The sequence below is a fragment of the Hyaena hyaena genome, unplaced genomic scaffold, assembly GCF_003009895.1.
Source record: "Hyaena hyaena isolate Hyena2069 unplaced genomic scaffold, ASM300989v1 scaffold_62, whole genome shotgun sequence".
In the NCBI taxonomy this organism is placed as follows: domain Eukaryota; kingdom Metazoa; phylum Chordata; class Mammalia; order Carnivora; family Hyaenidae; genus Hyaena; species Hyaena hyaena.
In genome coordinates, this window is record NW_024080694.1 from 2,522,069 (window position 1) to 2,547,883 (window position 25,815).

At 35.2% G+C, this 25,815-nt stretch overlaps 1 protein-coding gene across 2 annotated transcripts in view; it reads left to right on the forward strand.

Annotated features, from left to right (window-relative positions):
* TMEM65 (transmembrane protein 65) overlaps nucleotides 1–25,815 on the forward strand; it is a 57,807-nt gene that overhangs the window by 13,075 nt on the left and 18,917 nt on the right. For both annotated transcript variants that reach the window (XM_039232025.1, XM_039232026.1), the window contains exon 2: nucleotides 25,556–25,600. In XM_039232025.1, the coding sequence (XP_039087956.1) occupies nucleotides 25,556–25,600 (45 nt within the window). The remainder of the gene's footprint in view (nucleotides 1–25,555; nucleotides 25,601–25,815) is intronic.

Consider the following 25,815-nt stretch of genomic DNA (forward strand, 5'->3'; position numbering starts at 1 on the left):
GTATAGATAAACCACATCTTCTTGATCCATTTGTCCGTTGATGGACACTTATGCTCTTTCCATGTTTTGGCTATTGTTGAGAGTGCTGCTATGAACATTGGGGTACATGTGCTCCTATGCGTCAGCACTCCTGTATCCCTTGGGTAAATTCCTAGCAGTGCTATTGCTGGGTCATAGGGGAGTTCTATTGTTAATTTTTTGAGGAATCTCCACACCGTTGTCCAGAGGGGCTGTACCAGTTTACATTCCCACCAACAGTGTAGGAGGGGCCCCGTCTCCACATCCTCACCAGCATCTAGAGTCCTCTGATTTGCTCATAGCTGCTCTGACTGGTGTGATGTTCTTCCACTATTAAAAATGTAAAATCATTTCTAGCTCACTGGCTATATAAAAAAACTGGTTGGATTTGGCCTGCAGGCTATAGTTTGCTACCTCTACACTTATTTGTAATTTACTTATTGAAAACTTTGGACATTATAGTATATAGCATAAAGGAAAGGAATTGTTTTAATTACATGAAGTGTGTGTGTGTGTGTGTGTGTGTGTGTGTGTCTGTCTGTCTGTCTGTCTGTATGCCTGTGTCTGTGTGTGATAGGAGCCAAGGGCAGGCCCTTCCATGATGGGCTACTTTGGCATAAAGGTTATTTTTGAGTTAAAAGCAATTAAAACCCAGCAGATTCAGTAAAAGCTCTTCACCTCCCCCACAGCTTCCTAACAAAATTAGAGGACTTGCTCCTGGGGGCAGAGCTATCCTATGGTAGACTGGGAAGAATCAGGCAAGGCCTGTTTGCTCTAAGTCCTTTAATGTCCCATTGTGTCTGAGTGGCCCAGCAAACATTTGTTTACCAAACATTTACTCTTTTTTATCTTTCTGTAAATGTCATTACTTCCCTTTAAAGTACCAGACCCTTATCCTTTTCTTCTTAGTTCAGAATGACAAGTATACCTCATTTTGCCTGACTACCTTTGGAATTTCCATGCCTGTATGGATTCCCCATATGTAATGAAATTAAATTAAGTTTTCTTCTGTTAACCTGTCTTAGGATAATTTGATTCTTAGTCCAGCTAAAAGAACTTGAGGGGGGGAGGCGGGGCGGCACCTGGGTGGCTCAGTCAGTTAAGTGTCCGACTTCGGTTCAGGTCATGATCTCAGTTTGTGAGTTTGAGCCCTGCATTGGTCTCTGTGCTGACAGCTCAGAGCCTGGAGCCTGCTTCAGATTCTGTGTCTCCCTCTCTCTCTGCCCCTTCCCTGTTTGCACTCTGTCTTTCTCTCTCAAAAATAAATAAACATTAAAATTTTTTTTTTTACAGGAGCCTGAGTGGCTCAGTCAGTTGAGTGTCCAACTTCAGCTCAGGTCATGATCTTGTGGTTTGTGAGTTTGAGCCCTGTGTGGGGCTCTGTGCTGACAGCTCAGGGCCTAGAGCCTCCTTCGGATTCTGTGTCACCTCCTCCCTCTGCCCTTCCCATGCTCGTGCTCTGTCTCTCAATAATAAATAAAAACATTAAAAAAATCTTTTTAATTTTTTTATAGGACCTAGAGGGGAAAGGAAATTTTTGCTCCACTGCACTGAATTTTACATCTATCCCAGTTCTACCAGCCTTTTATTCCTAATGGAAAGAACACCTTGGGCTTATAAGTCACTTATTTTTTTTTAGGGTTGTTCCCTCATAACTATAACAAGGGTTTAATTATACAATCTTTAAGATCTCTACCAGCTCTGTAATAGATTTTAAAATATATACTAAGTCTCCTCTTTTCAAAAGTCCTGTGAAATCAGGATATTATAACTCCCTTAAATGCCAGGGCCTTATCTTCCACTTCCTTTGTAACTCTGTGGAACTTAATTATACAACTTTGTTATCATGAAGTTATTTTTGGTTGAGTAACTAGTAAGAGTTACAAAAGTCATAACATCTTGGAGAAATGCCAATTTTCACCATTGTAGCGCTTGACATTTTCTTAATTTTTTTTAATTTAACAATTTGAGGTTCAGCTGTGTACTTACCAGACACAATTGAGGCAATTGATAGGATTCTTAAAATTATGAAGTTTATACTTTAGGGAAGATAGAGACAGCTTAGTTTGAAATTATAATGCAGTGTGTTAATCACTGTGAAAGGGTGTACAGTGCATTGAAGTACATTGGAGGGATAGCTGGGGAGTTGGGAATAAAGAGGGGACAATGTTCCCTTACAGAAAGTAACATTCAAGTTGAAATCTAGAGCTCAGTAGGAGGTAGGTGGATCAGTAGTATATGCATAGGATTGTGGAGGTAAGCTATCCTGAATAATGCCAACATATTTGCAGTTTAGGAAGATCTGCATATATGCACTGAGGATGGATAGTAGAGGTATTAGACTCGAGGCAGAAAGAGAGAAAAATATTTAGGAGAACCTTTGCAGAAATCAAAGAAAGATGATAGAGACCTGGACTAGGCTAGTGGAAGTAAAGATAAAAAGGGGCACACATTCAAGAGAATTTATTTAGGAGTTAAACAATAAAACATTCAACTGAACAATAGAATATGTATTTGATGACAGAGGTATGAAATAAAAAGGTGAACCAAGAATGATGCTCAGATTTCTGATCTGGGCCATTGACAAGATAGTGATAATCATTACAATGGAAGGGACCATGCAGGGGAGAAGCAGGTTTTGGAATGGAGAGGTGCGTTTATTTTTAGCTTCTTTGGTATTGGGCATTTGTGAGATAACCATATATAAATATATTCCATAGTTAATTCGTTGTATGAACCCTGAACTCCAAAGTAAGATGCAAATTTAGGAATCCTACCCATATAGTTAGCAACAAGGTAGGGGACAGTAAGTAGAGTGAAAAGAGAGGAAGCTCCAGGAGAGAACTATGAAAAACACCAAAGTTTATTGGAAGGGAAGATGGAGAAGAACCAGAACTAGGAGGAGACCAAGAAGGAATGTTCACAAAGACAGGAAAATTATCAAGAATAGTGTATCCCGGAAGCAAAGTGAAGAAGAGAGCATTTCAAGAAGGAGGGAATAATCTGATGCTTTAGATAGGTCCAGTAAGGGGAGGCCTTTGGATGGGAGGGTAAGAGGATGTCTGTTGTATTTAAAACCATGAAAGAGACAGATCTTTGTTAGAAGCAGTCTTGTAAAAAAAACCATTTGGGGACAAGCCAGATTTTAGTTGGCTGCGGGAGTATCAATAAGGAAGGATTCATCTCTTAAAAGGAACTTTGGAAATGGAGGGCAGAAGATGTTGGGTAGTAGCTTAAATTTATCTGAGATGATCTCTTGTAGATCAGAAGTCTGAATTTATTTTAAATATTTGTTACTAGTACACTCATTTCTTACAGACAGCTCTGTGTAGAATTCTAGTCCAATAGAGACATTATTCTCATGCTGTATGAAATTCAGATTTCCAAAAGCCCTTTCTGATGGCACCAAAAAAATTGACCTACCATATATCACAATAAGATTAAATTAATAAGCAATTGTTGGAGAACTGTGTTGTGTATTGTAACTTTAAACTTTACTAATAGAAACTTTTTTATAGATTAATTTTTAAGGGGCGCCTGGGTGGCTCAGTCGGTTAAGTGTCCAACTTTGGCTCAGGTCATGATCTCACTGCTTGTGGAATCGGGCCCTTCATTGGACTATGTGCTGACAGCCAGCTCAGAGCCTGGAGTCTGTTTCGGATTCTGTGTCTCCCTCTCTCTCTGACCCTCGCCTGTTCACGCTCTCTCTCTCTCTCTCAGAAATAAATAAAAAAACATTAAAAAATTTTTAGATTAATTTTTAAATCATCTGTATTTTCTTAGAACCAATACCTGTAAAAGATCAGCTTTGACCATTATAACAATTTCAGTCGTAATATATCTTAATTGAAACTATGTTTTCTTATATTTACATAAGGCTTTAGCTATTTCATTTTTTCAGAAATTCATATTCTTACCAGTTACAGAGTCTTACAAGTTATCAACAGTCTTACTTTTTTGCAGTTTCATTAGAAATTTCATTGAAATCAAAAAGATGCTCAGAGATTCTATTTTTCAAATTAAATTACCAAAGAGACTGGGGGAACATTTTTTCTTCGGATGTGGAATTTCATTGCTAAAACTGAGACAGTCTTGGGCAAACTGGGCAGTTGGTCACCCTACCTGCCCTAAGGGGAATAATAGTATTTTTCCCTTCTTGCAGATTAAGGTTTTTGACTCCTAGGACAGATTGAAAAAGGATCTAGGTAGAGTTTCATGTTCTTCCTCCATGACTGCTTTTCCTCTCCTCCAAGTCTGCACCATGAAGAACACTTTAGTAGGGCTTTCTTTCATCTCTTTTGCATCTGGTAGGATTTCTGGTCAAAGAATCTGCAAGAAGGTGTGGAGTCTTCCAGTTTATGCAATGTATTCATGTGCCTTCACACTGTCCCTCCAGCCTTCACTCTGCCATCACCAGTTCCCTTACTGTTCTAGTTATGCTCTTACGGTGTCTGGTTGCATCTGTCGCAACTAAGCAAGTGCTAATGTCCCCTCTGTCCTTGCAGGTGCCTACTTCTTGTTTGCTCTGTGACTTGAGCTCTCTTCCAGGTTCAAAATAAGTCATGAATTTGAGTGTAGTGTGACTTTGTTTCGCCCCAAAGGTGGGAGCAGTGCTCTCTACAGCTTTCTACATCCCATAGTGGAAACTAGAATACTACTTCACAAAGCTGAATGTACATGTAAAATCATCTGGAAATCTTATGAAATACAGGCTCTGTTTCGGGAGGTTTGAAGTGGGACCTGAAATTCTGCCTTCCTAACAAGTCTGCAGTGATGGCAGTGCTATAGGTCCATTAAGCAAGGTTATAGAAGGTGTTTTTGTTTTTAAGGTTCAAAAGAGTTGAGGTCATGTCGATAAACTCAGGCATCTTTGAATTATGAAAGAAAACAGGTTGAGGTGCCTGGGTGGCTCAGTCAGTTAAGCATCCAACTCTTGATTTCAGCTCAGATCATGATCTCATGATCCATGGGTTCGGGCCTGGCATTCGGCTCTGCAGTGACAACTTGGAGCCTGCTTGGCATTCTCGGTCTGCCTTGCTCTCTGCCCCTCCCCTGCTTGTGCTCTCGCTTGCTCTCTCTCTCTGTCTCTTCTCTCTCTGTCAAATAAATAAACATTAAAAATTTTTTTAAAAGAAAGAAAACAAGCAAACGTGATAATGGAAGATGTAGCACATTTTGTGAGCTGGCAGAATTTTATTTGTGACTAAGATCTTACAGTTTAAAAACATTCTAGCTTTTTTTTCTGCTTAAGGGGGCTTCTTAAATACAAGCAAAAATGTAAATTGTTAACAAAATGTGATTGTATAGTTACACAGTGGTTACTTTTGGTTGTAAATGCTGTGTAATAGATATATTCTTTTTTTGTTCATCTATTTCATTTTCCATGAACACCTTTAATATATTGTCCATTGGTTAGTCTCACTTCTTCAGTGAACTGTGGCCTCAGTGTTATTTTTTTCTTTTGCCTTTCTTTATTCTGTTCTTCTTTTGCTTTCCTCACATAATTTTGTATTGCTTTTAAAACTCTGAAATAATTTCAGATTTATATCTCTATATATTTATATATAACAAATCTCTGAATTTCAAGTATAATACAATCAGCTCTTTTTTTTTTTTTTTTTAACTTCTCCTGAATCATTTGAGAATAAGCTGCTCACATGATGATCCCTGTCATAGGTTGTATTCTTTAGGAAGCAGTCTCTGAGACAAAGATTAGCTTGCAGGAAGTTTATTGGGGAAAGCTTTTGAAATCCTCACCTTCCTAAAGGAAGGGAAGAAAGCAGGTTTAGGCAGAGGTACAAGTAAAGTGAGGGGGGTCTCCGTGGAAGCCTCAGCTTACCCTGTAGAAAGAAACAGTTGGGATGACCCAACAACATCGTTCTGAGTTGGGTGAGAGGTCTGGGCCCCCCACTTCTGTAAAAGTGAGCTATTGGATGTGGACTGCCTTGGGGCTGGGTACAGAGCCTTGAGTGAGGCAGCATTCTTTGTCTGAGGCAGTGTCCTGTGGTGACTGGCCACTGAGAGCTGTGTCTTGGCAGAACTTCCAGCCATTAAGGACTGACTGGGTTGCAGTGCCCACAACTGGAATACTCTGGTGTGTATTTCCCACAAACAAGAGCATTGCTTTATATAGCCACAGTGTAACATGCACTACCATCTAAGTTCTTCCAGGCAGTTCACTTTCACCAGTTGTCTCAACAATGTGCCTTTACAACAAAAAGATCCAGTCCAAAGTCGTATGTTGCATTTAGTTGTTAAATACCTTTAATTTCCTTCCATCTGAAACAGTTCATCAGTCTTTAGCTTGGCTTTCATGACTTTGGCATGAAAAACCTTTTGAGGCTTATAGACCAGTTATTTCGTAGCATGTACTTCAGTTTGGTTTTGTCTCTCCTCATGAATAGATTCTAGTTATGCATCTTTGGCAGGAATAACGTACAAGTGGAGTTCTGTTCTTTTTCTTCCTATCAGTTGCCCATGGTTTTAATTTGTCCCTAGTCACGTTAACCACGCTATTGTGCAAAGCAAGGACTGCCTATATTCTAGCGTGTGTCACTTTAAAATTTCATTTTTTATTAATATATATTTTAGTTACTGTCTCACTTGAATACACTTTGATTTTACAATATTGTTAGCATGCAGATATCCCAAACCTGAAATTGCCATTGTGAAGCGAGCCAAGAAGATATCATCAGCAGAAACCCCTGATAGTTTTGGTACAGTACAATTTTAGCAGTATTGTGTGTTTGTCAGCTGTTACTGCAAATAGCAAAGCATCTATTTGACAGAACTTCTTGCCTGTTTGAAGTAGAATGTTTTGGTTATAATGATAACCCCCTTTTTAAAATTTGCACTAGTGTTTTAGACAGTCTACAGAGTATTTATTTTTATTATCCTAGACTCTGTGGATATGATGGAATAATAATTGCATGTGTAATTAACTGAGGGGTTAAATCTGTGACCTTAACAAGACACAAAATTTTTTTTCAGATTCAGTTTCCATACAGCTTGATACCTAACTTATGTTGCATGTGCTAGTTGGAGGAATTATGTTGTGTGTGTGTGCGTGTATGTGTATGAGATAGAGAGATGGAGGGAGGGAGAAATAAAAATAGCTATCTTTCTGTCCCTATTTTATTTATTTTTGATTACTATTTAGTATAGATATATTGTCTAAGAAGTATAACACATGTATAAAAGACTAAAAATATTTTATGGAATGATTGAAATTTTATAAGAATAAAGTTTAAATGCAACTTAGTTTTCTAAGGCTGTATATATACTGTAAAGAGCAAAAACCGAAATTGTAAGAACTTAAGAGAAATGTAGAAGCATAGCATGTGTACACACACACACACACACACACACACACACACAGACATTTCCTGCAAAAGTACCCCAGTATATTCTAGTTGGCCAATTCTTATATAACTTTAAAATTAAAAAGTTTTTATCTCTGTGTATATGTAGAAGTTAAGTGTTTAATGCAAATGTCTTTTTAAGAATAAAGTTTTAATTTTGAATTATTCTGAAGATTGTTTACTTAGCCATTGATTTTTAGGACAAGGAATAAAGGAATGATAGTGATTCTGTAGATGATGGCAGATATCAGTAGGCGGTAAGATGCTGATGAACAATAACTACTTAATAGTTGAACTTAACCTGTCCATGATTACCTTTTGAGACTTAGTCTTTACAGTATCTCTGCTCACTGTAGGGTGCTTCTTTGCGAATATTTTTTTCAAACCCTCTATTTTTTTAATCCTACTAATTATACAATAAAAAAGAAATATAGAATGAGAATCTTAGAGCTAGGAAGGAACACAGAGACCTAAACTAATTTTTTGTCACATGAAATAGATCTACGGGTTTATGACATGTTCAAGATTTGGCGACTAGTTACATATACAGCAGAATGAGGATTAGTGTCAGGTCCTTTGGATTTTTAGTTGAGTGTTCATTTTGCTATGATAAATTTCTTCAGGCTTAGAAGGGAAGATTAGTGCTAGACTATAGAGTATTAAGTTGTTCTGAAACCAGGAGAAACCATGTAATCTCCCATTCAAAAAATGTTTTCTTTGGTAACTGTAATAAGTCAGTTCATTGTCCCCTCTTCCTTTTAACTGTGATGGATTTTTGAAATATGATTTATCTGAAAGGAAATTATTTCTTAGGACAGAAAAAAAACAATTTGAAAAGGATATTAATATTTTAGTTAATTGTAATTTTACTTCAATTTTAAATATAAATGTGTGACCAATGTATGTATTAATATACAATTGATTCTTGGTTTCTTGGTTTTCTGTGTCTTTCTATTGAGATTTTATTCATTGAAAGAAGTAGAACAAGAGAATGTTAATCTGGATTCTAGATCTAGCTGTGTAGCCTTGAATAAGTCACTTAACATCTCTGGGCCTAAAGTGGCTCCATCTTCAAAGTAGAGAATTAAGTCAGTATTTCTCAGTGGGTATACTACTGGCATTTGGGCTAGATAATTCTTCATTATGAGTGAAGGACTCTCTTGTGCATTGCAGGGTGTTTAGAATCCCTAATGCCAATAGCATTTCCCAGTCACTGTCACATCCAGAAGCAACCCTGCATTTGTGAACAAGGGTTGAGGTATACTCCATGTTGAGAATTACTGGCAGATGGTTTCTAAGGATCCTTTTAGCTTTAACATTCTGTGAAGTAATTCTTTTTTGTAGAATGATTGGAAAGGGAAAAGATAATGATTTGACTGAAAAATCTCGCTCCTTTCTAGTATTAAGCAATTATATTAAAAATTTTTTTAATGTTTATTTATTTTTGAGAGAGACACACACACAGAGACACATTGAGTGCAAGTTGGGGAGGGGTAGAGAGAAAGAGGGAGACACAGAATTCAAAGCAGGCTCCGGGTTCTGAGCTGTCAGCCCAAAGCCCTACATGGGATTTGAACTCACAAGCTGCGAGTCGTGACCGGAGCCGAAGTCAGATGCTTTGCTTAGCCGACTGAGCTAACCAGGCACCCCTAAGCAATTTTATTTTAAAATGAATGTCTTCTGGGGAATCCATGTAACGATACCCACAGATATAGCTATCATTTATCCTGTTACAAGATGAATTACTGTATTTTTCTAGCTTACTTTAAGCTTTCCATCAATAATATGATGTATCTATGTGTAATATACCTAGTTGTATGCTTTTCTAAAGTCTCTTAAAGTTACGTAGTATTGTCTGTATGTAATAAGTAAAAGTAAGATTTGATTATTTTACAAAAGTTGTACTATTGTTTTTTTCTTAGCCTTTTAAAAAAAAGGAATATATATATAGTAATTATTTCCTTTTTCTGTCTTCCTTTGGCATGAAGGAAAGGAAGGAACATAATCTCTGTGTTAAGTAGTATATATAATTTCCAAGTACACAAGTTAGACATGTAAAAGCAATAACAAATCAATGTTTGATTATCCTAAAAAAAATTCTATGAAATGACAGACAAGAGTGAAATAAATTATTATACTTTTAGTATTTACTCTTTTTAAAGCCAGAGTTAAGCAGTTAACAAGCTAATACACTAATTATGTTAATAAAGGTGATAATTAATTGGACACTGTCTTCCTCACCATTACTGCGGGCCCACTCCTGCCCTCAGCTGTTATACACTGGCCTGCCTGAACCCAGGAATGGGTTAATTGCAGTGAAGTAAACTAGATACCAGTCTAGGTTGCAGCGAAGCCCCAAGTCACAAGTTATGTTCCCCAGAAGTTAACGAGGTAATAGTATTATTAGGCCATCCAGGTAAATATTTCTTTTCTACATAATGTGCATGTTGCAGTAAACTTTTAAATGCTAAATGACAAAATCACACTTAAATGCTTTTTCTCTTTGGTCTTAGCTAAGGCATGCACTTTAAAAAAATATTAAAAAGTACTTTTATAATTATAGATTTTATTATCAAAGTCTTGATAATTGAAATTTACTAAGTTAAAAGGTTAAGTTCCTTGCTATTTCTAAAGAATGATTTTATTTTTCAATTTTGAGTGTCACTTTTTATAAGTGTATTACTTAGCCATGTGATTATGTTTCTTTTGAAAATACTGCTTGGTGGCTTTTTAAAATAAACTTTTTTTTAAAGCTTTTTCCTCTTTGGTGCATGTTTGATCATTTAATACAATTTAAATTATTTTGCACATGGCATGGTTTGCATTTTAAAACTTATTCTTTAATGTGTTCTATCTGTATTTAAAATTCACCTTACCCTTTAGAACTTTTGATTATATTAAAAGTCTGAACCGTTATTCATAATGTTCATAAATAGAGTAACCGAGACTTACAGCCTCTAAATTGTTGCTTAAACACAGTAGTTTCATCTCTGTTCTTTTCATAAATCTCTTATTAGGCCAAAGTGTGATTTGTGTTGCCACATCTATTTCCTGTACTTTCTTGGGGAAGTTTCTGGGGTGGGGTCTGGAACAAATAGTAAGTAGGTGGTCAAAAGATTGAAACTAGCTAATTGGATATTTAGAGTATTGACTTATTTGTAATTAAAGGTATGATGTGTGCATTAAACTATCTCAGAGTACAGTTGCTTTAGTACTTATTAAGTACATTATAAATGATTTTAAATTATTCCCTTGATTTGTGATCTTATATTGATGATTATGTCCATGGTAACAGACTAAAATAAATTACTACATTTAGAATTATCATTGCCTTGAAAGCATAATAGAAAACAAGGCTCTTTTTTTGTTTTTCAGATTTTCTTTTAAGCTTGGATTTATACTTTGTAAAATATGGTTAAATTTAATGAATGTAATGTTTATGAAAATGACAAATTATGGTTTCTATTGAATAATATAATAGAACTCATTCTGTATGCCAAGGGGTCTGGTTTTGTTTTCCAGTATCACCATTATAAACATGTTTTATAATTTTATAATAGAGACTAAAATGTGGAAACTATAGGCATTCTACTTTCAGTTCTACCAAATCATTTTGATTTTCAATTTAAAATATATCTCTAAGTAGAGTAACTTGTTTAAAAAGAAATAAGGCAGACATCCAGATGGTCAACAGACACATGAAACGATGCTCAACATCACTCATCATCAGGGAAATACAAATCAAAACCACAATGAGATACTACTTCACACCTTTCAGAATGGCTAAAAATCAACAAATTAGGCAAAAAGATGCTGGTGAGGATGCGGAGAAAGAGTAACTCTTTTGCACTGCTGGTGGGAATGTAAACTGGAATAGCCACTCTGGAAAACAGTATGGAGATTCCTCAAAAAAGTAAAAATAGAACTACCCTATGACCCAGCAATTGCACTACCATGTATTTATCCAAGGGATACAGGTATGCTATTTCAAAGGGACACATGTGCCCCAGTGTTTACAGCAGCACTATCAACAATAGCCAAAATATGGAAAGAGCCCAAATGTCCATCGACAGATGATGGATAAAGATGTGGTATATATATACAAAGGAGTAATACTCAGCAATCAAAAAGAATGAAATCTTACCATTTACAACTGTGTGGATGGAACTAGAGAGTATCATGCTAAGCAAAATTAGAGAAGGACAAATATATGCCTTCACTCATATGAGGACTTTAAGATACAAAACAGATGAACATAAAGGAAAGGAAGCAAAAATAATATAAAAACAGGGAGGGGGACAAAAACATAAGAGACTCTTAAATATGGAGAACAAACAGAGGATTACTGGAGGGATTGTGGGAGAGCAGATGGGCTAAATGGGTAAGGGGCATTAAGAAATGTACTCTTGGGGCGCCTGGGTGGCTTAGTCGGTTAAGCGTCCGACTTTCGCTTAGGTCATGATCTCGCGGTTCGTGGGTTCGAGCCCCGCGTCGGGCTCTGTGCTGACTGCCAGCTCAGAGCCTGGAGCTTGTTTCAGTCTGTGACTCCCTCTCTCTCTGACCCTCCCCTGCTCATGCTGTATGTCTCTCTCTCTCTCTTCTAGAAATAAATAAAACATTAAAAAAAAATCTACTCTTGAAATCACTGTTGCACTATATGCTAACTAACTCGGATATAAATTTTTAAAAAGTTAATAAAAAATAAAAATAAATAAGGCATACCTCATCCTAAAAAGTATTCTATAAATAATTATTAATATCAGACTGAAGATCTTTTATAAAAAAGTTATTTTTAAAGGGAGATATACTTGTTAAATCATATAGTAAAGTTCTCAGACTCGCTCTACCTAATTGTTTTTTTAGACAATTAAAATACCAATTAAAATAATTTACAATTGATTAGGGCTTAGAAATTTCTTTCAAAGATTTGTTTTAATGACAACATTAAACATGTTTACATTCTGAAAACATGAAAATATTTTTAATAGAGTGTTATATTGAAAAAATAATGCAGCAAGATGGGAATAATTTGGCATACTCTTTCTGAGAGTAACTTTGCAAAATTTTAAAAATCTTTAACTTCCTTCCCCTCTTCCTTCCTTCCTTCTGGCTCAGTATTGCCAGTTAGAAATCTACCCTAAGGAACTTTCAGAGGAACATACAAATATTTAGATACAAGTTTATATTAATATTATTTGTAAATGTGATAGGGAATTAAACTGTTATACATCATATGAAAAAATGCCCTACCAATATTTCTGTATACCAATAATGAAGCAGCAGAAAGAGAAATCAAGGAATCAGCTTTATTTACAATTACACCAAAATCCATAAGATACCTATAAATAAACCTAACCAACGAGGTAAAAGATCTGTAACTGAAAACTGTAAAAGAAACTGAAAACTATGAAAGAAATTGATGAAGAAGAAATTGTGAAAAAGACACACAGAAATGGAAAAACATTCCATGCTCATGGATTAGAAGAGCAAATACTGTTAAAATGTCTATACTCTTCAAAGCAATCTACACACTCATTGCAATCCTTATCAAAATAATATTAGCATTTTTCACAGAGCTAGAACAAACAATTCTAAAATTTGTATGGTACTAGAAAAGACCCTCAATCACCGAAATAATGTTGAAAAAGAAAAGCATAGCAGGAGGCATCAAAATTCTGGACTTCAAGCTGCATTATAAAGCTGTGATCATCAAGACAGTATGGTACTGGCACAAAAACAGACACATAGATCAGTAGAACAGAATAGAGAACACAGCAGTGGACCCACAACTATACGGTCAACTAAGCTATAACAAAGCAGGAAAGAATATCCAATTTAAAAAGACAGTCACTTCAACAGATGGTGTTGGGAAAACTGGACAACTTTCTTATACCATACACAAAAATAAATTCAAAATGGATGAAAGACCTAAATGTGAGACTGGAAACCATCAAAATCCTGGAGGAGAACATAGGCAGTAACCTCTTAGACCTCAGCTATAGCAGTTTCTTACTAGACATGTTTCTGGAGGAAAGAGAAACAAAACAAAAATAAACTATTGGGACCTCGTCAAGATAAAAAAAAAAAAAACTTATGCACAGCAAAACAAACAAACAAAAAAACAATCAACAAAACTAAAAGGCAGCTATTGGAATGGGAGTAGGTATTTGCAAATGACATACCTGATAAAGGGCTAGTTTCCAAAATCTGTAAAGAACTCATCAAACTCAACACCCCAAAAAAACAATCCAGTGAAGAAATGGGCAGAAAAAATGCTTACTATCACTTATCATTAGAGAAATACAAACCAAAACTATAATGAGAAACCATCTCACACCTGTCAGAATGGCTAAAATTGACAACTCAGGAAACAACATGTTGGTGAGGATGTGAAGAAATGGGAACCCTCTTACACTGCTGGTGGGAATCCAACTGGTACAGCCACTCTGGAAAATAGTATGGAGATTCCTCAAAAAGTTAAAAATAGAACTACCCTGGGGCCCAGCAATTGTGCTTTATCCCACAGATACAAAAATACTGATTCAAAGGGGCACATGCACCCCAGTGTTTATAGCAGCTCTATCAACAGTAGCCAAAATATAGAAAGAGCCCAAATGTTTATCAACTGATGAATGGATAAAGAAAATATATCTATTTCTTTATATATATTTCTTTATATATATATTAATATATATTTTGTAATATATACATATATTAGAAAGAGTGAAATCTTGCCATTTGTAATGAGAGGAATGGCACTAGGGTGTATTATGCTAAGTGAAACAAGTTAGAGAAAGACAAACACCTATGATTTCATTCATATGTGGAATTTAAGAAACAAAACAGATGAACACCAAGGAAGGGAAAGCAAAATAAAATAAGATAAAAACAGAGAGAAAGACAAACTGTAAGAGACTCTTAACTATACAGAATGAACTGAGGGTTGCTGGAGGCAAGTTGGGTAGGGAGATGGGTTAAATGGATTATAGGCATTAAAGAGAGCACTTGGTGTTATGTAAGTGATGAATCACTAAGTTCTACTCCTGAAACCAATACTACGCTAAATGTTAACTAACTTGAATTTAAATAAAAACTTTGAAGAAAAAATTAAAATAAAATAAAATAAAATAAATGGAAATCATGGCCAAATAGGAAAAAATGTCACCAATAGAATCATTACCTTAAAAAATTGAAGAGAAAATATTTACCATATAATGCTTTGTAAAAATGGCAGAATATGTTTTATGTATACATGTCTACAGAAAAAAGATTGAAGGGTAATACATCAAAATGTTTATTTATGAGAAGTTACAGGTACTTTAATTTTTTGGAGGATCTCATTAATTTCCTACAATAAACATGTATGGTCTTCATACTTGAAAAGTATACCTTTTTCCTTTAGATAAGCCAAAGGAAATTAGTATTTTAATTGTTATTTTCTAATTTTGCTTAAAAATTACTAAGTTAAAAAAACAAACTCACTATCCACATCTTTTTAATATATGTAAATGCAAATAAATATTTGTGTAAGGTATGTATATGTATACATAAAGCAGGTGTGTGTGTATATAAATATGGCTTGTTTAATGTAAAATGTTTAAAGTAAATTCGTATTTAAGCAATAAATTTTGCTTGAAAAGCACAATCAGAGCCACAAGGCATTGTATGGCCAGATTGCAGACAGTTGTTCTGTTTCCAAAGGTTCTATTCTAAAACTTGCATGTAGGGGGCAGCCTGGTGACTCAGTTGGGTGGGCATCTGACTTCAGCTTAGGTCATGATCTTGAGGTTTGTGAGTTTAAGCCCACATAGAGCTCGCTGCTCTCTGCACACAGCCCACTTCAGATCTTCTGTACCCACTTTGCCCTTCCCCCACTTGCACTCTCTCAAAAATAAACATTAAAAAAAATTTTTTTTTTAACTTGAGTGTTGGGGCACCTGGGTAGCTCAGTCGGTTAAGCATCCAACTTCAGCTCAGGTCATGATCTCACAGTTCGTGGGTTTAAGCCCCGCATCGGGCTCTGTGCTGACAGCCTGGAGCCTGTTTCGGATTCTGTGTCTCCCTCTCCTCTGACCCTTCCCTGTTCATGCTGTCTCTCTCTCTCTCAGAAATAAATAAAAAACATTAAAAAAATATTTTAAAAATAAATAAATAAACTTGAATGTTGTATGTTCCTGAAAAGCATAATTTAAACAAATTTTCTACTTTATTCTAAACTGAAAAACATAATTTAAATGAATTTTCTGCTTTATTCTAAGCATTAATGTAAAGGATAAATATTAGTATATTTATAACACTGATAAAATTATTTGAATACGTAAGTTACATTTTAGTTATGAAGTAGTCTAAAATATTTTGGTAAACCTAGTAGGAATTTTCTAGGATTCAAATGGTAATAGTTGTTCTTCTATGGTTAGAGGTCCTAATGTTATTGCAGTAACATATATTTGGTTGTACGATTACTGTCCCAAATATATGTCCTAGGAAAAGCTTCTCCTGATTCTTACTAATAAAAAACCATTATTGGTTACCTTCTAGTACAGGAAAAAGAAAAAAAAGATTAACTGGAAATTAATTTTTAGAGTCTACAATTAGTCAATTTATCTCCTAAATGCCATTTTATGTTTAAAAAAAAAAGGCAATGATAAACAATTGGCCAGGAATTTACTTTAAAATTTATTTTATTTTTAATGTTTATTTTGAAAGAGAGTGCATGTGCATACACATGTTCACGTGTGTGCAGAGGAGGGCAGAGAGAGAGGGAGAGAGGGAGTCCCAAGCAGCCTCTGTGGTGTCAGCACAGAGCCTGGCCATGGGGCTCGATCCCACAAACCATGAGATCATGACCTGAGCTGCAACCAAGAGTGGGACATTCAACTGACTGAGCCACTCAGGTGCTAAAGTCAGAAATTTATTTTAAAATACACTTTTAGGGGCACCTGGGTGACTCAGTCAGTTAAGCCTCCAATTTTGGCTCAGGTCATGATCTCACAGTTAATGAGTTCAAGCCTGTGGTAGGCTCTGTGCTAATAGTGCAGAGCCTGCTTGAGATTCTCTCTGCCTCTCCTGGGCACACTCTCTCTCTCTCAAAATAAATAAACTTTATTTAAAATAAACTTTTAGAACATGGCCTAAGATATAGAAATGTTTAGACCTGTGTCGCACAGAAAAACCAGAGAACCTCTGGCACAGCTGGGATGCTTTTTATTCATCTGTTTTTCCCATAGTGCTTAGCATTGTGTTTTGTATTAAGAGTACTCTGTGTGCACAATGGAGTCTGATCCAAAGATACCAAGTTTAGACCGCTAGATGACTGATCAACAAAGAATCACATTAGAGGGACTGAAGAAATACATGTCCCAGCAATTCATTTGCCCAGATCTAGGGCGTCTTTTTCTTGTGACACCTTTTCTGAGGCTCCCTTTGAAATAATCTCTCTCCCTCCCTCCCTTTCTGTTTAAAAAAAAATCTCTGCATTTGTTGCTCATCTGTTTTTCTTAACGGGTTCTGTTTCTCATTCCTCCCTTTGCTCCTTTCTTCCTAATCTAACATTCTTCTTTCTTTAAATAAGTGCAATAGCAAACTTAAATATTTATACTTATGTTTATGTAGGAAAATATAAAATGCAACTGGATTAAATACATTATTCCTGAAATAGAAAAAAATCCTTAATTTTTGTTTTCTTTTGACTCTCTTCTCTATTTTATATGATAGTGCCCTCACTTTTATAAAGATAAAGAGATAATAATTGAGCATTAAAATGATGATTGTGATGTACTATAATATTTAATACATCAAAGAAATATTCCTTTTTAAAAAATGGTAGTATTATGTAGGCAGTAATAGTATTTTACAAGCTACAACAGGTCTCTGGTTGCTTTGGTTAATTAGAAAACTAACTGAATACCTCATGCTTTGTACAATCTAAAAAGTTAGAGTTTCATTTCATTAAGAAAAAAAAGTAAAATTGCTTTACATTTTTAAAATCATTTTCTCTAATCTTGCTGGGTTACTGAAGCAAAACAAAATGTTGAAAGTGTTGAAAAATCCCATATTTAAACATGCAAAGTGTTTTTCTTATATTTTCAAGATTTGTAATGAGTATCTCAGAGATTTTTGTATTAGAAAAAGATTTGTCTATGTTTTATAATACTTGAATATATTTAAATTCTCAGGGACAGATTGGAGGAAGAGAGTTCCATTTCAAAAAAATTTCATTTGATTTGATACAGTAAAAATTAGCTGTTTGCAGCAACCGTCTTCTCTACCCTTCCTTAGGCAAACGTTAAAATGTGCAATCGAAAGGAAAAAATCCTATATGTAAATATTATCTCAAATGCTTACAGATAATTTTCTTAAACTATGTATTTTTTTTAGTTGTTTTTTTTTAGTTCTCTTTTGAGAGAGAGAGAGAGAGAAGTGGAGGGGCAGAAAGAGAGGGATAGAGAGAATCACAAGCAGACTCCATGCTGTCAGAGCAGAGCCTGATGCAGGGCTTAAACCCACAAACCATGAGATCGTGACCTGAGCCAAAATCAAGAGTCAGATGCTTAACTGACTGAGCCACCCAGGCGGCCCCTAACCTATGTATTTCTAAACATGGAACTCTAGTAAGAGCAATTCTTCAATAATGAGAAATATCTTTTTTTTTAAACAAAAGGGAAAACTGTAAGGGAGTTTGGATGTTATTTTTTGCCACTACTATGAATAAACACACTTAAAGTGGAACAGTTATTATTCATTAAGGATTTAGTGTCTGTGTTCATGAGGAATATTGGTGTGCAGTTTTTTCTTTTTTGTGATTTCTTGGTTAGGTTACGTTTTTAGGATTTCTGAAAACAAGTTGGGAAGTATTTCCATATCTTCTGGTTTTTTTTTTTCAAAGAATTTGTGAGTTTATGTAAGATTGGTGTGTGTGCGTGTGTGTTTCTTTAAGCATTTAAAAATTCACCAATGAAACCATCTGGGCCTGGAGGATTTTTGCGTGTATGTGTTATGGAAAAGTATTTGGTGACAAATTCAATTTTATTAATAGATAGAACTATTCAGATTTTTGTCAGTTTTGGTAAATTTTATTTTTCAAACAATTTGTTCATTTTATCAAAGTTTTTGAATTTGCTGGCATAAAGTTATTAATAGTACTCTGTTTAATTTCTATAGGATCTGTAGTGATGTCCCTTCTTTCATTTCTGATATTAGTATTTTGTGTTTTCTCTTTCTTTATCAGTATACCTGGGGGTTTATTAATTTTGTTGATTATTTCAAAGAAACAACTTTTGTCTTTGTCTGTTTCCTTTATTGTTTTCTGTTTGATTTCAGCTCTTTTCATATTTCCTTCTTTTTGTTTACTTATGATTTAACTTGCTCTTGGTCTTTTTTCATAGCTTCTTAAGATAGACCAGTAGGCCATTTATCTTAGACCTTTCTGCTTATTAATGTAAGTATTTCAACTTCAAACTATAAGCTTTCCTTTAAGCATTCATTTTGCTGCATCCCATAAAGTTTGATATGTTGTATTTTCATTGATATTCAGTCTAATTTCCCTTTTGATTTCTTCTTTGGCCCATGTATGTATTTATTTATTTTAAAATGTTTATTTTGAGAGAGAGAGAGAGCAGGGGAAGGGCAGAGAGAGGGGGAGACAGAAGATCTGAAGCAGGCTCTGTGCTGACAGCAGAGAGCCCAATGTGGGGCTCAAACTGATGAACTATGAGATCATGACCTGAGCTAAAGGCAGAGACTTAACTGACTGAGCCACCCGGGCACCCTGAGTCCATGTATTTAGAAAATGTTATTTAATTTCCAAAACTTTTTTCTGGATGTCTTATTATTTATTCCATTTTGGTCAGAGAATGTATTCTTTATGATTTTAATTATAAATTTATTAACATGTTTTGTGGATCAGCTTATGGTCTATCTTGATGAGTGAACCATCTCCACTTAAAAAGAATATGTGTATTCTGTAGTTGTTGGGTGTTGTTTAAATATCAATTGGATCAGGATGATTGGTAGTGCTGTTCAAATAATCTGCATCTTACTGATACTTTTGCCTAGTTTTCTGTCAGTTGATGAGAAAGAGGTTTCTGTCTTTCTTAGTATGATTGTGGAATTGTTTATTTTATCCTTTAATTCTGTCAGATTTTGCATCATGCAGTTTGAAGCTATGATGTTAGGCGTAATCAAATTATTATTTTGTCTTTTGATGAATTTACTCTCTTATCATTTTGAAATGTCCCTGGCTCTGGTCATATTCTTTAGGTCTAGTTGATGTGATATTAATATAACCACTCCAGCCTTTATAAGCTTAGTGTTTGTATAGTATATCTTTTACCATCCATTTAATTTCAACCTATTAAACTATAATTCTTGTGGATATCTTATAGTTGGGTCTTGCTTTTTTATCCATTTTGACAATCCCTACCTTTTAATTGAAGCATTTAGTTTAGTCCATTAACAATGTAAATTACTGATATAGTAGGATATAGGTTTGCTACTTTACTATTTGCTTTTTGTTCCTCTGTTTGCATTCCCTGCATTGTTTTGACTTAATTTTTAAAAATTCCCTTCAAATTATTTACTAGCTTTTTAACTGTATTCTCATTGCATTTTGTCTGTATGTGTGATTGTTTCAGAGCTTACAAATATGCATTGTTGGGGCGCTGGGTGGCTCAGTTGGTTAAGTGTCCGACTTTGGTTCAGGTCTTGATCTCACAAATCGTGTGTTCAAGCCCCACGTTGGGCTCTGTGCTGACAGGTCGGAGCCTGGACCCTGCTCCGATTCTCTGTCTCCCCATCTCTCTGCCCTTCCCTTGCTTTCTTTCAAAAATGAATAAATATTTTTTAAAAAAACACAAATATTCATTCTTACTTCTTCATAGACTGCATAGAGCTAATGTTGTACTACTTAATAGACATTGTAGAAATATTACAACCAAATTACCAAATTGGTCCATTTGCAGCCTCCTTTATCCTTTATGCTTTGATGTCATATGTATTATATCTACATACGTTATAAACTCCATAAGGCAGAGTTAACAATTTTTTCTTTAGATAGTCATGTCTGCCTAAGTTAAATTACTAGGGGAAAAGTAGATTTTTTTATTTACGCAGTATTTACCATTACTGACACTCTTCATCCTTTCCTGAAGATCCTACTGCCCAACTGGCATTTCCCTTCTGTCTGAAGAGCTTGCTTTCACATTTCCTATATTGCGGCTTGGCTGGCAACATATTCTCGTAGTTTTAGTTTATCTTTGATACGGTTGGCCTTCATTCTTGAAGGATAATCTTTCTGGATACAGAATAGTGGGCTGACAGCTTTTTTTTTCCTTCTTGAATCATATTTAAAGAATCATTTTCCGGGGCGCCTGGGTGGCTTAGTCGGTTAAGCGTCCGACTTTCGCTTAGGTCATGATCTCGCGGTTCGTGGGTTCGAGCCCCGCATCGGGCTCTGTGCTGACTGCCAGCTCAGAGCCTGGAGCCTGTTTCAGTCTGCGACTCCCTCTCTCTCTGACCCTACCTGCTCACGCTGTCTCTCTCTCTTTCTCTCCTAGAAATGAAATTAAAATAAATAAATAAATAAATACATTCAGCTTATTTAAAAAAATAAATAAATAAATTAGTATTTTCCTTGCCCTTAATTTTTACAGTTCATTCCAGGGCGAATAGGAACACAAAGTATACCTTAATGAGTCATTTGCATAANCTGACTGCCAGCTCAGAGCCTGGAGCCTGTTTCAGTCTGCGACTCCCTCTCTCTCTGACCCTCCCCTGCTCACACTGTCTCTCTCTCTCTCTCTCCTAGAAATAAAAAATTAAAAAAAAAAAAAAAAAGAATCATTTTCCTTTAGTTAATATGTTGGGTTTTTTTGTGACTATATAAGATTATTTTCTATTACTGATTTTCCTCATGTTTATTTTACTAGGGGTTCACTGAACTTTCATGACTCTTGAAATTTTTGTCTTTCACCAAATTTGGGAAATTATTAGCCATTATTTATTCAAATATTTTTTGGTTTTTTTCTTCCTGCTTTCTGGAACTCCAGTTATACATGTTTTGACTTTTTGATATTTAGCTGTAAGTCTCTTAGACTAATTTATTATTTCTCAATCCTTTTATTTTCTGTTCTTCAGATGAGTAATTTTTATTGGTCTATCATGTTCACTCTTCATTCTGCTTTTAAGCCTATCCAATTAACTTTTAAATTTCAGATAATTTTCATGGGAGTTTGATTCTTTTTGTAGTTTCTATTTGACTGTGTTTTCATTTATGTTTTTGTTTTGTTTTGTTTTGTTTTTTTTAAATGTTTTATTTATTTCTAGGAGAGAGAGAGAGAGAGAGAGACAGCGTGAACAGGGGAGGGTCAGAGAGAGAGGGAGTCGCAGACTGAAACAGGCTCCAGGCTCTGAGCTGGCAGTCAGCACAGAGCCCGACACGGGGCCTGAACCCACGAACCGCGAGATCATGACCTAAGCGAAAGTCGGACGCTTAACCGACTAAGCCACCCAGGCGCCCCTTCATTTATGTTTTTGAATATAATTTCTACTTCTAACATTTGAGTCACTCCGTCTATTGTTTTGTCTCCTGAAGATGGGTCATTTTCCCCCATTTCTTTGTTTGTGAAGCAATGTTAGATTATATCTTAGTCACTGCTGTAATTATCATGTTGTAGAAACTCTGGGTTGTGCTTTATTCTTCTAAAAAATACCAATTTTTCTTTACTTGCCTCTTTTAGCAGGCGGTTGATGGTTAGGCTCATACTGCAAACTATATCTAGGTGTGCTGCTCAAATCTTCAGTTATTTTACCCATAGCTGGGATTTGTTTTGGTTTTTACTGCAAATTTGTGATTCATAGGTCAGCCATATATTTGAACTGACTGTATATATAGAATTTAGGTCTCCTCCTTTCAATCTCTATCCTTTCCAGGACTCCCCTTTCACTTTCTAATGGCTTTGGTTACCTTGCACCCCAGTCACTGCTTCTTCAGGCCAGAAAGAATGAAGATTTTTTGTTGGAGTTTTAGTTGCCCCAATATTGTGGGTTGAGGTCTGCCCTCAGGCCAAAAGAGACAATAAGCAACTAACTCACTTAGTTCTATTTCTTTTTCTAAGTGTTGATTCCTTTCCAGAATCAACCTGCTTTTGGACATTTTCTAGGTCTTTTAGGTAGTTATATATATTTTTTACATATTTGTTTATAGTTTATAGATATTCTCTGCAGGAGAATTGGTCTCATAGGAGGTTAGGAAGCCAGCAGTGGAAGTAGAATCAGAATTTTTTACATTAAAATCATTGGAAAATATGATATAGTGAAATACAGTCTTAATGATTATCTTATTATTTTAAGATATTCAGGAAAAGTAAAAAGTAATGGTGTATGTTACACACATACACACACACACACACACACACACATTCACACACACATACACACTGAAACGAAAGAACTAGGTTTTCTAACTCCAGAGTCGTCTTAATGAAACATTAAATTAGAATACATTTCCAATGTAAGTGTAGTTTGCCATATATATGTCAAAAGAAAATACTAAAGTTTATTTCTTATGAGAGAGAGTGTGAGGGAGGGAGGGGCGGGGGGGGGGGTGGAAATCCCAAGCAGGCACAGCACAGAGCCCAGAGCCCAGAGTGAGACTCAGTCTCACAAGCCGTGAGATCAAGACCTGAGCCAAAATCAAGAGTTATTTGCTTAACTGATTGAGCCACCCAGGTCCCCTCAAAAAGAAAATCCTTAAGGTTAAGATACATACATAGGGAAACAATGCTTCTGGGGTTTATTGTGACCATTTTGAGGGAGGTATGTTAGCAGTGATCACAGTTGTTTTGTTTTTTAAGTTTATTTCCAGAGACAGAGGACGGGAGAGGGGTAGAGAGAGAAGGAGAGTGAAAGAATCCCAAGCAGTCTCCACACTGTCGGTCAGAGCCCAATGTGGAGGTTGATCCCAGGAATCGTGAGATTGTGAACTGAGTGGAGATGAACCACTCAGGCACCCCGCAGCCAGTACAGTTTAAACCTGTATAAGATTGCCTGGGCTAATTTCCAAGATTGAGTTCTGTAGTGCATTGAATTGGTAATGTTCTGATTATATATCTGATAAACTTCTGATATATATAGTTTTGATATAGTTAATATAGTAAAGAAGGTAATTAACAGCATCAGTGTCCTCAAAATGATCAATATATGGTTTAAAACATGTTTGACAGATACTTTCCAGTAAAATTTCCACTTTCTGGGAAATGTTCCTTTCATGTTTCCTCTTGCTACTTACTAGGTTCTTTGTGAAGCAGGAGGCAGAGTCTCTGCTTTGATTTTACTTTAATCTCTGTGCCAGTGGTTTTTCTTCCAGCTCTGTCTCCTTTACTTTATATTTCTTTCTTTTTCTCAGTCTTTACAAAATATTTTTAATTAGTTTTAATCTTTTACTCCTTATGTGTAATAGGAAAGAGATTAGGAATATTGATTATATTATTTGATTGCTCTTTGCTGTACCTTTACATTTGCCTACCTCTTACCCTTTCTTCTTTGAAGTTGTAAAACAGTTTGAATATTTTACTCACTATGAATATGTAGGGAATTTGAAGAAGTAAAAGCAAGGACTCTGTATACTCTCATTCTATTGGGAAGGTCCTGCTTGTTGAATTTTTAGGTATTTCAAGATGTTCCAGTCAACTGACAAGGACTTCTCCTCACAGTGTCAGAACTGTAGTGATGATGAGAGTAATGCATCTAGCAAATAGTTCTGGTATGTAACCACTTTTGCATGTTTACTTCAGCAGAAAACTCTGTGGCATACAGTGGTATCCTATGTTCCCTGTTAAAATTTGGAAAACCATTTGCATGCTTTCAAATAGATTTTGAGGTAATGGTGTTAGTCCATGGATAGCCAATATATTTTAATTAGATGGGAAATTCTGCAAAGATTAGTATCTTCATTTCAAAACTCTTCTAAAAAACGTTAAACAAAACTTAAACTTGCATTCTTAGAACTTTCTGAATAATACGATAATTGATTAAACCCAAGGTTTTAGCATACTTATTGTATAACCATTTTGGTACTATATTCAGTTTCAGTAAAATATTCACAAATATGAACAATACTTCTTTTTTACATAGTTTATCAATGAGGATGTATTTGCTTTTTACTTTTTTAAAAGTAAATTCTTCAGTTCTTTTGTTGTCATAGATTATAAACAAGTATTTTAGAAAATATATCCAGTTCTTAATGTGTCTCCTTGGACAGGCTGGTTGTACTAAACCTTTAGAGCAGCGTGACACATGGTGTGGGCTCTTCTCTGTAGACTGTCAGTTCATTCTTTTGGACAGGAGGAGGGCAAAGTACGGTTCTCTGCCATTTTACCAGAGCTTACTCTTGTCCTCACACAAATGGTGAGATGTTAGGTATGTTGCTTCTTTATAATAATTGTTAATTTTTAGATTTAATGATTGCAGTTAAAGCTATTACTTTGATTTATACTTGGGAAAACTTTGTGTGTTTTATGATATATATTATAAATAGTTTACTATTACTTGTGATTCTGAATAGCACTCTACTTTTTCTTGTGTAAAATATTCTATATTATCCAATAGTATAGGGTTCAAAACCCCAAATATTTAATGTATTATCAAGAGAGATTAAGGAACAGAACACAATCCAGTGAAGTCATCATTGAAATACATTGCTTTAAAGATATTATTTTCTGTTTTTTTAAAGGATATCTAGGTCTATTTGAATATTCTTTTTTCTGCTATCAATGTTTGTTTGTATATATATTTCTTAAGACATCTGTCATTGCCTTCTTAAAGAAAGGTAGCTATATTTCAAAGGTTTTTTTTTTTTTTAACTGTAACTAATCAGGCCCATTATATAGATGTAAAGACTTAAAAAACAAAAAAATGAAATGCTAATGATTACCTAGGCCCATAGGGTCCATGGAAGACTTGTAACTAAAGTTCAGTTTTGTTTTCTAGCCTTGTAATTTCATCCATACCAAGTATTATTTTCTTTATGGATAACTTTGGTCTGTTAACCTACAAAAATTTATAAATAAACTTTGATATCCTCTCACTTTGTAAATCTGCTGGTATTTTCCTCATTGTAATAAAAGGAACTCGTGCTATGGTAACTAATTCTTGACCTAAGCCCTTTTGTTCCCCTTTAGAAAAATTGGAAGCTGCACCACCCACGCCAGGACAGCTGAGATATGGTAATGGTTCTCTAATTGTTAAATATTTGTTCATCTATCTTTTAGACTTGAAACAACTGCATCATTCAATGATAGTATAGAAGAGTCAGTAAATTTAATTTTTCCACATAGAGCGGATTATCTTATTTATCATGGCGAAACAAAAAGTTTATAAACTTGGTTTAAGACATATTACAATGTTATGGAATTTTAATATTTGTAATAGTATATAACAT